Here is a 13,419-nt window from a genome sequence, read left to right on the forward strand (position 1 = left end):
CTTTTGCCTGGAATCTACCATGGACGGAGGAGCCTGGTGGGCTGCAGTCCATGGGGTCACTAAGAGTCGGATATGACTGAACGATTTCACTTTCACTTTTCACTTTCTTGCATTGAAGTAGGAAATGGCGACCCACTCCAGTGTTCTTGCCTGGAGAGTCCCAGGGACAGCAGAGCCTGGTGGGCTGCTGTCTTTGGGGGCACACAGAGTTGGACATGACTGAAGCGACTTAGCAGCAGCAGCAGCAGCATATAGATAAGACTCACCAATGTTTTATAATGTTGCAATTTAACAGAGTTAAATGGGTTCTTTACCAGCTGAGCCACAAGGGAAGTCCAGGCAAAAAGATAGGACACTGAAAGATGAACTCCCCAGGCCTGTAGGTGCCCAATATGCTACTGGAGATCAGTGGAAAAATAACTCCAGAAAGAATGAAGAGACAGAGCCAAACCAAAAACAACACACAGTTTTGGATATGACTGGTGATAGAAGCAAGGTCCGATGCTGTAAAGAGCAATATTGCACAGGAACCTGGAATGTTAGGTCCATGAATCAAGGCAAATTGGAAGTGGTCAAACAGGAGATGGCAAGAGTGAACATCAACATTTTAGGAATCAGCAAACTAAAATGGACTGAAATGAGTGAATTTAACTCAGATGATCATTACATCTACTACTGTGGACAATAATCCCTTAGAAGAAATGGAGTAGGCCTCATATTCAACAAATGAGTCTGAAATGCAGTACTTGGATGCAGTCTCAAAAACGACAGAATGATCTCTGTTCATTTCCAAGGAAAACCATTTAATATCACAGTAATCCAAGTCTATGCCCCGACCAGTAATGCTGAAGAAACTAAAGTTGAATGGTTCTATGAAGACCTACAAGACCTTTTAGAACTAACACCCAAAAAAGATGTCCTTTTCATTATAGGAGACTGGAATGCAAAAATAGGAAGTCAGGAAACACCTGAAGTAACAAGCAAATTTGGCCTTGGAGTACAGAATGAAACAGAGCAAATGCTAATAGAATTTCGCCAAGAGAACACACTGGTCAAGCAAACACCCACTTCCAGCAACACAAGAGACGACTCTACACATGGACATCAGCAGATAGCCAACACCAGAGTTAGGTTGATTATATTCTTTGCAGTCAAAGATGGAGAAGCTCTGTACAGTCAGCAAAAACAAGACTAGGAGCTGACTGTGGCTCAAATCATGAACTCGTTATTGCCAAATTAGACTTAAATTGAAGAAAGTAGGGAAAACCACTAGACCATTCAGGTAGATCAAATCCCTTACGATTATACAATGGAAGTAAGAAATAGATTTAGGGGACTAGATCTGATAGAGTGCCTGATGAACTATGGACAGAGGTTTGTGACATTGTATAGGAGACAGGGATCAAGACCATCCCCAAGAAAAAGAAATGCAAAAAAGCAAAATGGCTGTCTGAGGAGGCCTTACAATTAGCTGTGAAAAGAAGAGAAGTGAAAAGCAAATGAGAAAAGGAAAGATATACCCATTTGAATGGAGAGTTCCAAAGAATAACAAAGAGAGATAAGAAAGCATTTCTCAGTGACCAGTGGAAAGAAATAGAGGAAAACAACAGAATGGGTAAGACTAGAGATCTCTTCAAGAAAATTAGACATACGAAGGGAACATTTCATGCAAAGATGAGATCAATAAAGGACAAATGGTATGGACTTAACAGAAGCAGAAGATATTAAGAAGAGGTGGCAAGAATACACAGAAGAACTGTACAAAAAAGATCTTCATGACCCAGTTAATCATGATGGTATAATCACTCACCTAGAGTCAGACATCCTGGAATGTGGAGTCAAGTGGGCCTTAGGAAGCATCACTACAAACAAAGCTAGTGGATGTGATGGAATTCCAGTTGAGTTCTTTCAAATCCTAAAAGATGATGCTGTGAAAGTGTTGCACTCAATATGACAGCAAAATTAGAAAACTCAGCAGTGGCCACAGGACTGGAAAAGGTCAGTTTTCATTCCAGTCCCAAAGAATGTTCAAACTAATGCACAGTTGCACTCATCTCACAGGCTAGTAAAGTAATGCTCAAAATTTTCCAAGCCAGGCTTCAGCAATACATGAACTGTAAACTCCCAGATGTTTAAGTAGCTGGATTTAGAAAAGGCAGAGGAACCAGAGATCAAATTGCCAACATCCACTGGATCATCAAAAAAGCAAGAGAGTTCCAGAAAAATATCTACTTCTCCTTTATTGACTGTGCCAAAGCCTTTGACTGTGTGGATCAAAATAATGTGTGGAAAATTCAGAAAGAGATGGTAATACCAGACCACCTGACATGCCTCTTGAGAAACCTGTATGCAGGTCAGGAAGCAACAGTTGGAACTGGACATGGAACAACAGACTGGTTCCAAATAGGAAAAGGAGTACGTCAAGGCTGTATATTGTCACCCTGCTTTTTTAACTTATATGCAGAGTACATCATGAGAAATGCTGGACTGGATGAAGCACCAGCTGGAATCAAGATTGCCAGGAGAGATATCAATAACCTCAGATATGCAGATGACACCACCCCTGTTGCAGAAAGTGAAGAAGAACTAAAAAGCCTCTTGATGAAAGTGAAAGAGGAGAGTGAAAAAGTTGGCTTAAAGCTCAACATTCAGAAAACTAAGATCATGGCATCTGGTTCCATCACTTTCTGGCAAATAGATGGGGAAATATTGGAAACAGTGACTGACTAATTTTTTGGGCTCTAAAATCACTGCGGATGGTGATTGCAGCCTTGAAATTAAAAGACACTCGCTCCTCGGAAGAAAAGTTATGACCAACCTAGACAGCATATTGAAAAGCAGAGACATTACTTTGCCAACAAAAGTCTGTCTTGTCAAGGCTATGGTTTTTCCAGTAGTCATGTATGGATGTGAGAGTTGGACTATAAAGAAAGCTGAGTGCTGAAGAACTGATGCTTTTGAACTGTGGTGTTGGAGAAGACTCTTGAGAGTCCCTTGGTTTACAAGAAGATCCAACCAGTCCATCCTAAAGAAGATCAGTCCTGAGTGTTCTTTGGAAGGACTGATGCTGAAGCTAAAACTCCAATATTTTGACCACCTGTTGCGAAGAACTGACTCATTTAAAAGACTGTGATGTTGGGAAAGATTGAAGGCAGGAGGAGAAGGGAACAACAGAGGATAAGATGGTTGGATGGCATCACCAACTCGATGGACATGAGTTTGAGTAAACTCCGGGTGTTGGTGATGGACAGGGAGGCCTTGCGTGCTGCAGTCTATGGAGTTGCGAAGAGTCAGACATGACCGAGTGACTGAACTGAACTGAAATGGGTTGGGTGATATCAAAGGAGAAGCAGAGGTGATGAAGGAGGGTTTTGAGAACCAGAGCCAATCTCTAAACTTCCTGAGACGTGTGAGCTGCTCTATATGCTTCTGTGAAGACTTCACTGCCCCTTCGTTTGTGTTAAGTTTGTGTGCCTAACTTTGTGTCTAACTCTGTCTGACTCTGCAACCTCATGGACTGTAGCCAGCCAGGCTCCTCTTTCCATGGGGATTCTCCAGGCAGTAATACTGGAGAGGGTTGCCATGCCCTCCTCCAGGAGATCTTCCCAACCCAGGGATCAACCCAGTTCTCTTGTATTGCAAGTGGATTCTTTACCATCTGAACCACCAGGGAAGCCCTATCTCACCACAATATTGGGCTAATAGAATTTCTCCTCCAGGTATAGGTGATCATTCTCTGCAAACTAAAGAATTTGTCTGAATTGTGAAAAATCACGATTTTCTCTCAAGTGAAAGAGTTCATCTAAGATTTTTTTTTTTTTTGTTCTGTGGATTCATTGACTTTGGATAGAATTTCCCAAATGGTGTGCTCCAAAAGGGAAATATATAAAAATAATGATTCTCCTTATTTGGGGGGCATCAGGACTTGGGTCACTTGCTTCTGGGTCAGTATGCTTCTTTCTATATACCCATCACTGTCTCTGTTCCATAGTGTGACAGAGGTGCAGAAGCACAGGCCATGGTGCTGTGATCCATCAGATGGGCCTGAAACCCAACTAGGTGGGAGGAATTGTGTGTGTAGCTTGAATTGGGCTTTTTGGAATTCCTGGGAATGTAGGAGAAAGAAATGAGGTTGGCTTCAAGGAAGGGGTTTATTGTGTGTTTATTGTACACTAGGATCTTTTGTTTCCTTCTTTAGATGTTGACTTTTTCTTAGATATTATTTTCATCTTCTACAAACTTCTATAAAGGGTTTAAGATGGCTGGCAATAAAAGATTCACAAATGTATATACATATGAGAGGAAAAGTGCTCAGTCATGTCCAACTCTTTGGGACCCCATGGAATGTAGCCTGCCAGGCTCCTCTGTCCATGGAATTCTCCAGGCAAGAATATTGGAGTGGGTTGCCAGTCCCTTCTCCAGGGGATCTTCCAAACCCAGGGATCAAACCTGGGTCTCCTGCATTACAGACGGATTCTTTACCATCTGAGTCACCAGGGGAACCAGTATGCTTTGTGTGTGTGTGTGTGTGTATGTGTGTGTGTGTGTAATAAAACTGTTGGATACATCCTCTTTGAATTGCTTTAGAATTTAGGGCCATGAAATCTGAACCTAGCTCCAGATTTTCTGAGAGCATTAGTAATGGGTCTTCAGTGGGTACCTAAGGAAAAAGCATTGGCATAGCTTCCATGGAACCCTTCATTTTGATCTTACCTCTGCTTCCCAGCTTACTTGACAGGCTGGGTTAGGCATAAAAGGCCCTCACCTGGAGTGGTTTATTTTTTTTATTTTTTGGAGTGATTTAGTCACTCAATCTTGTCTGATTTTTTTTGACCCCATGGACTCTAGCCTTCCAGGTTCCTCTGTCCATGGGATGTTCCAGGCAAGAATACTGGAGCAGGTTGCCATTTCCTTCTCCAATGGAACTTCCTGACCCAGGGATCAAACCTGGGTCTCCTGTGTAGCAGTCATATTCTATAATGACTGATCCACCAGCGAAGCCACCTGGGGAGAGCCAGATTATTGAAACAGATAAATGTTGTCTATCAAATGATGCAACTCTGCTGAAAACCAGTAATTTGGATTTTTTTTATAATTGACATTTTAGTAGTTTTTTTTTTTTTTTTTTTCCCAAACAACAATGGCAAGACAAGTGACCTAAAGGCTAGACATAGAAGGAACTGGAAGGACCCCTCCCCATGAACATGAAGGTTGTAGTATAGTGGGGTGCACAGTCAAATCAGTGGCTGTAAGAAATTGTTTTCTGTAGATCTAATTGGAGGGAGGTCAGACAGCCCTAGTTTTCTCCACTTATGATTAGAATTTATTCCTTCAGAATTCCATCCTCTTCACTCTGAGTTTTCTTTTGATAGCACAGCAGAGGTGGGGAGAAACAGGAAAAGCACATGGGTCTCCATCCAGATCATGCAGTTTGGTTCCCAAGGGCTCCTGGCCACAGAGTCACAGTTCTGGTTGTTTGTTCCTCCTGCCTGCAATGTGACTCTGGGATTCCCTGAGTACAAACTGTTCCTCCTCTCTTTCTCTAGGATAAACAATACCTTCCTGGGAAACTTTAGGACAACCACTTACCCTCCCAACTTCATATTTCTTATCTATAAAGAACAGCCTGTGTAAACTCAGACAAGCATCTCAACCTTCTCATCCCAGCTCCTTTTTGGTCAAAATTTCCATCAGCTATGATTACTGCCTGCAAGTCATTCATGCCATTCTTTCTATTTGTTAAACAAGCCTATGAAATCAGTCATAAGTCTTACAATTGTCAAAAAATATTCAGGTATTCTTCCCTGTGTTTCCCCAGCACGCTCTGCAGATCACCATGGATTTGTATCCACCTGAGATCATAAACTTCAGAGGCCTTGGCCCAGACTGGGTGAATCTGCAAGTCCCTACCACCTCACCCCACTTTCATAGCAGGCAGACACTAAATGTTGATTGCATTCTTATTGTCTGATACTGTCCTCCAGGGTATCATACTTTTCCTGATAAAGATGGATGCTTAAATCAGCATCCACTGATAATTTCATTTTCTATTCTACCTGCTGTCTTTTTTAGACCAAGATCATTTCCCAAGAGAATATCATCTCAGGGGATAATGTGATGATTAAGAGAATGTTCATGGAACTCAGCACAGGGCCTTACACACAGTACACACATTGTAAATGGAATCTGGTGTTGTTATAATAGTTAACCTTTGGAATGGGCATTTTAAGTACATTGTATAATGATAGAAAGTTGGCTGTAAGTTGGGGGCAAGCTTAAACATGTCATAATGGCTCATGACATGGGCTTCCCAGCTCAGTGACTTAGGCTTTGCAGCCTCCATCAAGTTGTGTTTTCTCTCCCTGTGCCTCACTGTCTTCATTTGTAAAATTAGATAATACTGATACTAGATATGTTACACTGAATTTGTAATTAACCACTTCTTTATCCCTACATGGATAGCTGAGGCGTCTGGATTCCTCATCTGTGATACATGCTCACTCATCTCTCTAGTAACACCTGCTGACTCCTGATGGCTTGAGATGCAGCTCCTTCTCTCTGAGCCTCAAATAGTCTCCTCTGTTAAAAGCAGTAATGCCTGCCTCAAAGGGCTGCTGAGTGTGTCACAAGAGCTGATACCTAGAAAGTTCTTATCAGAGTGTTTGGTGCATGCAATAAATATCATGAGGACCACCTATAATTTTATTTTTTTGGAAGAGAAAGCATTCCCTGCTGTTTCAACAAGTTTCAAGGAAAGGAGTTTAATCCTAACAAATCAATAAAATTTATCTTTGAAAAGTATCCTTGACACGAAGTCCTCTGTATTTTCGCTATTTCAGACATTTCTACTTGTGATTGGTGTGGTGGTCGTGATGGTGGCTGCAATTCCTTGGACTGCTATACCTGTGATTCCCCTTGGCATCATTTTCTTTGTTCTTAGGCGATATTTCTTAGAGACGTCACGAGATATAAAACGCCTGGAATGTACAAGTGAGTACCAGGGCTGTCAGGTTGGGATGGTAGTGCAGTCTGTCTTCCACTCATACTGCAATTAACCAGACCTCTGAAACCCTGCAGACTGTTCTGTGGAATTTCTCACTGTTAACATTAGGTGATTGAAAGTTATGGTCCCTGAGGGTAGATTTGGCCCTTAAGGCAAATGGAGCTGGCGGTGTGTCAGCTGCACTTTGCATTTTAGCCAAAGGAGGACAGATGTGAGCACCATGAGGACAGGGACCATTTCTGTCTTGTTCACGACATACTTCCTAACACAGAGTATCCACTCGATTAATACTATTCTTGAAAGTATTTCATCATGTTGGAACTATTGTAGAAGGAAAATAGAGAATTTTTCTTCAAAAGAAAGCTGAGCACTGAAGAATTGGTGCCTTTGAACTGTCATGTTGGAGAAGACTCTTGAGAGTCCCTTGGACTGCAAAGAAATTCAACCAGGCCATCCTAAAAGAGGTCAGTCCTGGGTGTTCATTGGAAGGACTGATGTTGAAGCTGAAACTCCCATACTTTGGCCACCTGATGCAAAGAGCTGACTCATTTGAAAAGACCCTGATGCTGGAAAAGATTGAAGGCAGGAGAAGAGGATAAGATGGTTGGATGGCATCACCGGCTCAATGGACATGAGTTTATCAAAACTCTGGGAGTTGGTGATGGGCAGGGAGGCCTGGGGTGTTGCAGTCCCATGGCATTACAAAGAGTCGGACAGGACTGAGCAACTGAACTGAACTGAAAGTTACCAGAAATGACAAGGAAAGGAAAAGATGAGGAAAAGGAAAGGAGATCTCAGGAAATATGTGTCAGAAGTGATATATTTGAAAAATACATTCTTTCACATGTTCTAGTAAGTTGCAGTTGTTAAAAGTATTGAAATGATGTCTATTAGTCACTCAGTCATGTCTGACTCTTTGCAACCACATGGACTGTAGCCCACCAGGCTCTTCTGTCCTTGGAATTCCCCAGGCAAGAACACTGGAGTGGGTAGCTGTTCCCTTCTCCAGAGGATCTTCCTGACCCAGGAATTGAAGCCAGGTCTCCTGTATCACTGGTGGACTCTTTAATGTCTAAGCCACCAGGGAAGCCCTATTGAAAAGATAAGTCCTGTTATTCTCAGGTTTGCTCTTTGTCATTGTCAGGATTTGGGGTGACACCATACTGTGTACCCCTTTTTCAAAAGCTATTCATATAAATGATGCTGAAAATAATCCCCTAGGAGAACTCAGGAGGGGTATCTGTTCAGCATGCATTTAGTTGATTACTCCATTCACCTTCCTAGTTTTAGAATAATGGGGAACAAAGATGTCCCTGGTGGTCCTGTGGGTAAGATTCTGTGCTTCTACTACAGGGGCCACCACTTCAGTCCCTGGTTGGGAAACCAGATCCTGTGGGGTGCAGCTAAAAAAACAGAATAATGGGGAACACATTTTTGGTTAATTAGTCTATTCTACAGGTAATCACAGATGATGAAATAATCAAATTTCTCTCTTATTAATGTACACAGTTCATCAATATTAAAATAAAAATAAGGAAAATAGATTGTTATATATTTTTTAACATTATAAAACAACAGCCAAAAAGTAAGGAGAGAATACGCTTGCATCAGAGACCTCAACTGTGAATAATTATTGCAAATTAATACCAACTTAACCTTCTAGAAACCAAGCCAAGGACAGACACATATAGAGTCTCATGCTTCTCTATATCTACTAAATGGAAAAAAAATCTCAGTTCATCCAGTCAGAGGAGTTTTTTTACTGTGGCATTTGTATGTTTTATTTTTAATAACAAACACTTGAGGTACTTATCTTTTTCTGCAAAAAGGATAGTGATTATCAGTTTCATTAAATCTGTAGAAGACATTTTCACTCATCAAGAGAAGCAGCTAACCTCCTGTGAGGTTGAGTTTGGTGAGGTGTTTGGATGGATGGAGAGCAGTAGATTCCAGGTGTGTGTGACGTTCTACCTGTATGGCCCAGTAGGATGGTAGTACCTGGGGAGGCAGAAGAGGAAGTGATGAGCTCCATCCAGTCTTCTGTGTAGACAGGGCTTCAGACGTTTTATGGTTTGAGGCCACTCATGAAATGGAGTCATTCAACAGTCTTGTTGCAAAGCAGGTCTTTGGCAAATTGAGAGAGGGGTTGTTCCAGAAAGAATATTTGACAGAATTTTTGCCTGGGGCAAGGGCCATTTCCCATTCATATGGAAGTGGCAAGAAGGGCTCCTCCTGAGGCTTTTGTCATGAAGCAGTATAGGATTTTCTCAATATTTGATCTGGAGAGTCTGAGAACTCTGGCACTATCACTGTGGAATATTTGGATTTTTTGCACCTAGTAGGCTGAAACAAGTTAGACAATACATTTAATCCAGGTACCCCATCCTGCACACCTCAGATAATCACATGTGGTTGCCAGTTGACTAGAATGTTTGTGTTCTCTGTCTAGGTGGTGGTGGTGGGGGGGTGTTCAGTCCCTCAGTCATGTCCGACTCTTTGACCCCATGGACTGCAGCATGGCAGGCTTCCCTGTCCTTCACCATCTCCTAGAGTTTGCTCAAACTCATGTCCATTGAGTTGGTGATACCATACAACCATCTCATCCTAAGGCTGAGTGGACAGTCACCCAGCCCCTAGGCCAGGCTGTCCTCCCCCAGCCCAGGGCTTCCCATCCTTTATGAGCCTCAGTGTCTCATAGGAGGAAGCCTTCTCCTTCCTTTTGGAACTGGGGACACTAAACCCAAGAGGAGGTTCTGTGTCTTTACCTATTCGTACCTCAACCCCTCCAAACATGCAGTTCCCGGGTGCACGTCGGTACTGACTGAACTGTACCAGACAGGCAGTCAGACGCTGGACTAAGAAGTGAGGACCTGAGAACAGTTTGGAGTGTCACCCTTGATTCTTTCCCCATCATTTTATAAAATCTCTATAGCCTCCTGTAAGATGCATTACTAACTTCCTGTGAACAACCTAGGTGTACTAACAGGTCTTCTCTAGGAGACGCACAGGTAACAAGGTGACGTCAGTATTTCCTGCTGATACAGCACAAGTTATCACTCATCCCAGACAAAGGTCACAGGCTCACTATGTGCCCCTGACAACAGCAAGTTGCAGCCTCGTTCATGGTGGGGAATGAAAACCATAAGTGGTCCTCCCTGCTGAGCAGCCTGCAGCCCACCTGTTCCCTGACAGGCAGGAGCCTGACCCTGGAGCTCAAGATCAGTGTGTTCTTAGAGAATATGGCAGGAAATGAGTGACCAGTCATGTGACACCAGACCCCAAACCACATGAAGTCACTCAAAAGAGAATGGCCACTAAGGCCACTGTCAGATTCTAAAAGATTGATGTGAGTGTCACATGCCGCAGTGACCTCCGAACACTAGGACAGGTATCTAGCAGACAATTATAAAAACATCCATCAGGTTCCTGGAGCAGAAATCAAGACTATTCAAATACTCCTCATCTGCTGGGTCCTGTGGGCACAAGGGCGATGCAGTACCAGGTGCTCCGTGATCACACAGGGACTCCTGGTGCAGGTGCAGGGGAAGTCCCTGGATGGAGGAGATGGCAGACTGTCCGTTCCCCTTACTCATCTCACCCTGTCCTGGGTCTGGGTCTGGTCCAGGGTTGGGGATGTACTGACTCTATCCCAGTCCTTAGGTTACTCATCCAAGGAGGAGACGGCCCACAGGTAGCTCATCAAAATCAATGTGGTGAGGACTCTAATGAGGAATTAAATTTTAAAATGCTACTGATTCAAAAATTAGTGAACAGTAATTACTCACCCATGAAACAGAATGAAATATTACCATTTGCAGCAGCATTGATGGACTTAGGGAATATTATTATTAGTAAAGTAAGTCAGAGAAAGATAAATATGATATCACTTATACATGGAATCTAAAAATAATACAAATGAATCTGTACACAAAATAGAAATAGACTCAGAGACATAGAAAACAAACTTACAGTTGCCAAAGGGGATTGGGAGAGAGGGAAGAACAAATTAGAAGTATGGGATTAATAGACACACTGCTATTAATGTGTCAAATAGATAACAAGGATTTATTGTAAAGCACAGGGAATTTTATTCAGTATCTTGTAATAACCTGTAATGGAATATAATCCAAAAAAAAAATTAACTAAGTGACTATACTACATACCTGAATCTAGTACATTATTGTAAATCAACTATACTTCAATATAATTTTTAAAAATTGTGAACAATTTCCACCTGGTGAGATGCCAGAAGAATTTGGAGGGAGGTGTGTTTGAGAGGATCTTGATGAAAGAACAAGAATTTCTTTATCTAAATCTAGCTATGATTTGAATTTGATCAAAGATAGTTTCAAAGAGAATCTTTTATTCTCAGGTTATTAAAGTGAAGTATGATGTGAGCAGGAGTTTGTAGGTCACATGGAGGATTCCCTTTGGGCAGGACATGTGACCACAGAGCCCGGTAGACAATGGGTTTCTTTGCATCCAGCCTCCCTGACTTTCTCTGTCTCTGCTTCCCCAGCACGGAGCCTGGTATTTTCCCACTTAGCGTCTTCTCTGCGGGGACTCTGGACCATCCGGGCATACAAAGCTGAACAGAAGTTTCAGGAGCTGTTTGATGCATACCAGGATTTGCACTCAGGTCTGTAAGCTTCTGGAGATGATTTCTAAGGATGGGATATGCTGCCTTCTGAGGCTGACTCCCTCTCAGGTGGCCTGGCTGGCCCGCACCTCTCTGTGTGTCACCTCAACATCCTCCTCTGCACACCCGCCTCCCCCACCCCTTTCTCTCAGCATCCCCTCAGTGCTCCCTTCTTCCCCATCATCCCCTGCATTTCTCCCCTGACTGGCTCGCATTTTCCTTGTGTCACTGTGCCCTCTGGACTTCTGTCTCTTTAGGGCAAGAGTCAGCAAACTTTTCTTTTTTGCAAAGATCCAGATAGAAAATATTGTAGGCTCTGTGTGCTATACTGTGTCTCTTGCAACTACTCACCTTTGCTTTTGTGGCAAAAAGACAGGGAAAGATAATACATCATAAAATGGCTGTAGCTGTGTTCCAATAAAACAACCAGGTGGTGGCTGTTCTCACCGTCCAGGCTGCAGTTTCCTGACTCTTTTCAGAGCGTGGAGGGTGACAGATGTGATCGAGGAAATAATGACCTTATTTGCCACCCACTTGATTATGTTTTTATCGGTGAAAATTTTTCCCTAGGTAGAAAATTCAGAATTTCCTCCAAGTCTATAAAATTCAAGCAAACTTTCCAATAATTATTGTATTTTGAAGATAAAAATGGCATTTTGAAAGTCATATGCATATCATGTTAGCTGATGGTCATATAGACACTGGCTCCTAAGAATAAACACCACAGGGCCCTGTAGTGAGGGCAGACGGTGCTAGAAACAGTGTGAGCTGTGCTGTCTGCTGTCAGAGAGCTGGGAGCAGTCGACCCTGTGAGAGGATGATCTTCACATTGAGGCCCAGCACTGCAGGAAATGCACCAATGAGACGATTTTCCATCTTCCTTCTTGTGATCATATTTCTGTTGATAACCTGTGGGTTGAAGTTTCTAATGCATGCTTCCTGGACTTATTCCTGTTTGTCCCATACATTGTCTTGTGTTAGAACCTAGTTTTCTGGAATCTTCAGGTTCTTTGGGTGTGTAACTTTGCTGTCCTACCTGCGTAAAATCTTCTGTAGCTCAACTGAGAAAATGCTCTCCCTCATGAGAGCTAACAATAGAGCTAACATGGTTTTTCTGCTTATATATTACACTTATTATGATTCACAAATCCAGAGGCTTGGTTCCTGCTTTTGATGACGTCCCGATGGCTCGCTGTGTATCTGGATGTCATCTGTGCCATCTTTGTCACTGTTATTGCTTTTGGGGCCCTGATCCTGGTAGAAAGTAAGTACAGATATGAATACTTGTGGTATGTTTACACTTTTAGCTTTGTTTGTAGTTATTAAACTCTTGTCATCGTGTCTAATATATACTCTTTGGTTCCAATGAATTGTATTAAAGTGCCTGCAGTATGTGACTTCACAGTGTGTCCATGTGGAGTCATTTGTGTATTGATGAAAACTTTTATCTTTTTTTTTTCATTTACTTATTTATTTATAGTAGGTCCTTTTAGAGGCCATTTTTTAAAAAAATTGATTGGCATATGGTTGATTTACAATGTGTATATACTTGGTGTATAGCCAAGTGAATCTCTTATACATATATCCACTTTTTTAAAGATTCTTTTTCCATACCCCATGAACATTGGGGTGCATGTATTTTTTTTTAGTAATTTGCATTTTGATTAATACTTCAAATGAATTGTCTTTTAGAAAAGAATTTCTGTTTTTGACTTTCGGAATCTTTAGGAGCAAAGACCAGGTATGAACGATCCTGTTCTAGCAGACCTGTGGTGCC

The 13,419-nt window shown here is 42.2% G+C and overlaps 1 protein-coding gene across 6 annotated transcripts in view; it reads left to right on the forward strand.

Moving 5' to 3' along the window:
• Nucleotides 1-13,419, forward strand: part of LOC133049208 (ATP-binding cassette sub-family C member 4-like) — a 161,194-nt gene that overhangs the window by 93,144 nt on the left and 54,631 nt on the right. For all 6 annotated transcript variants that reach the window (XR_009691241.1, XM_061133158.1, XM_061133157.1 and 3 more), the window contains exons 21-23: nt 6,840-6,990; nt 11,523-11,642; nt 12,796-12,906. Coding sequence is in view for 5 of the 6 variants with exons in the window: in XM_061133158.1 (XP_060989141.1) it covers nt 6,840-6,990; nt 11,523-11,642; nt 12,796-12,906 (382 nt within the window). In the remaining variant the exon portion in view is untranslated. The remainder of the gene's footprint in view (nt 1-6,839; nt 6,991-11,522; nt 11,643-12,795; nt 12,907-13,419) is intronic.

Source organism: Dama dama, chromosome 30 (assembly GCF_033118175.1).
Source record: "Dama dama isolate Ldn47 chromosome 30, ASM3311817v1, whole genome shotgun sequence".
NCBI lineage: Eukaryota > Metazoa > Chordata > Mammalia > Artiodactyla > Cervidae > Dama > Dama dama.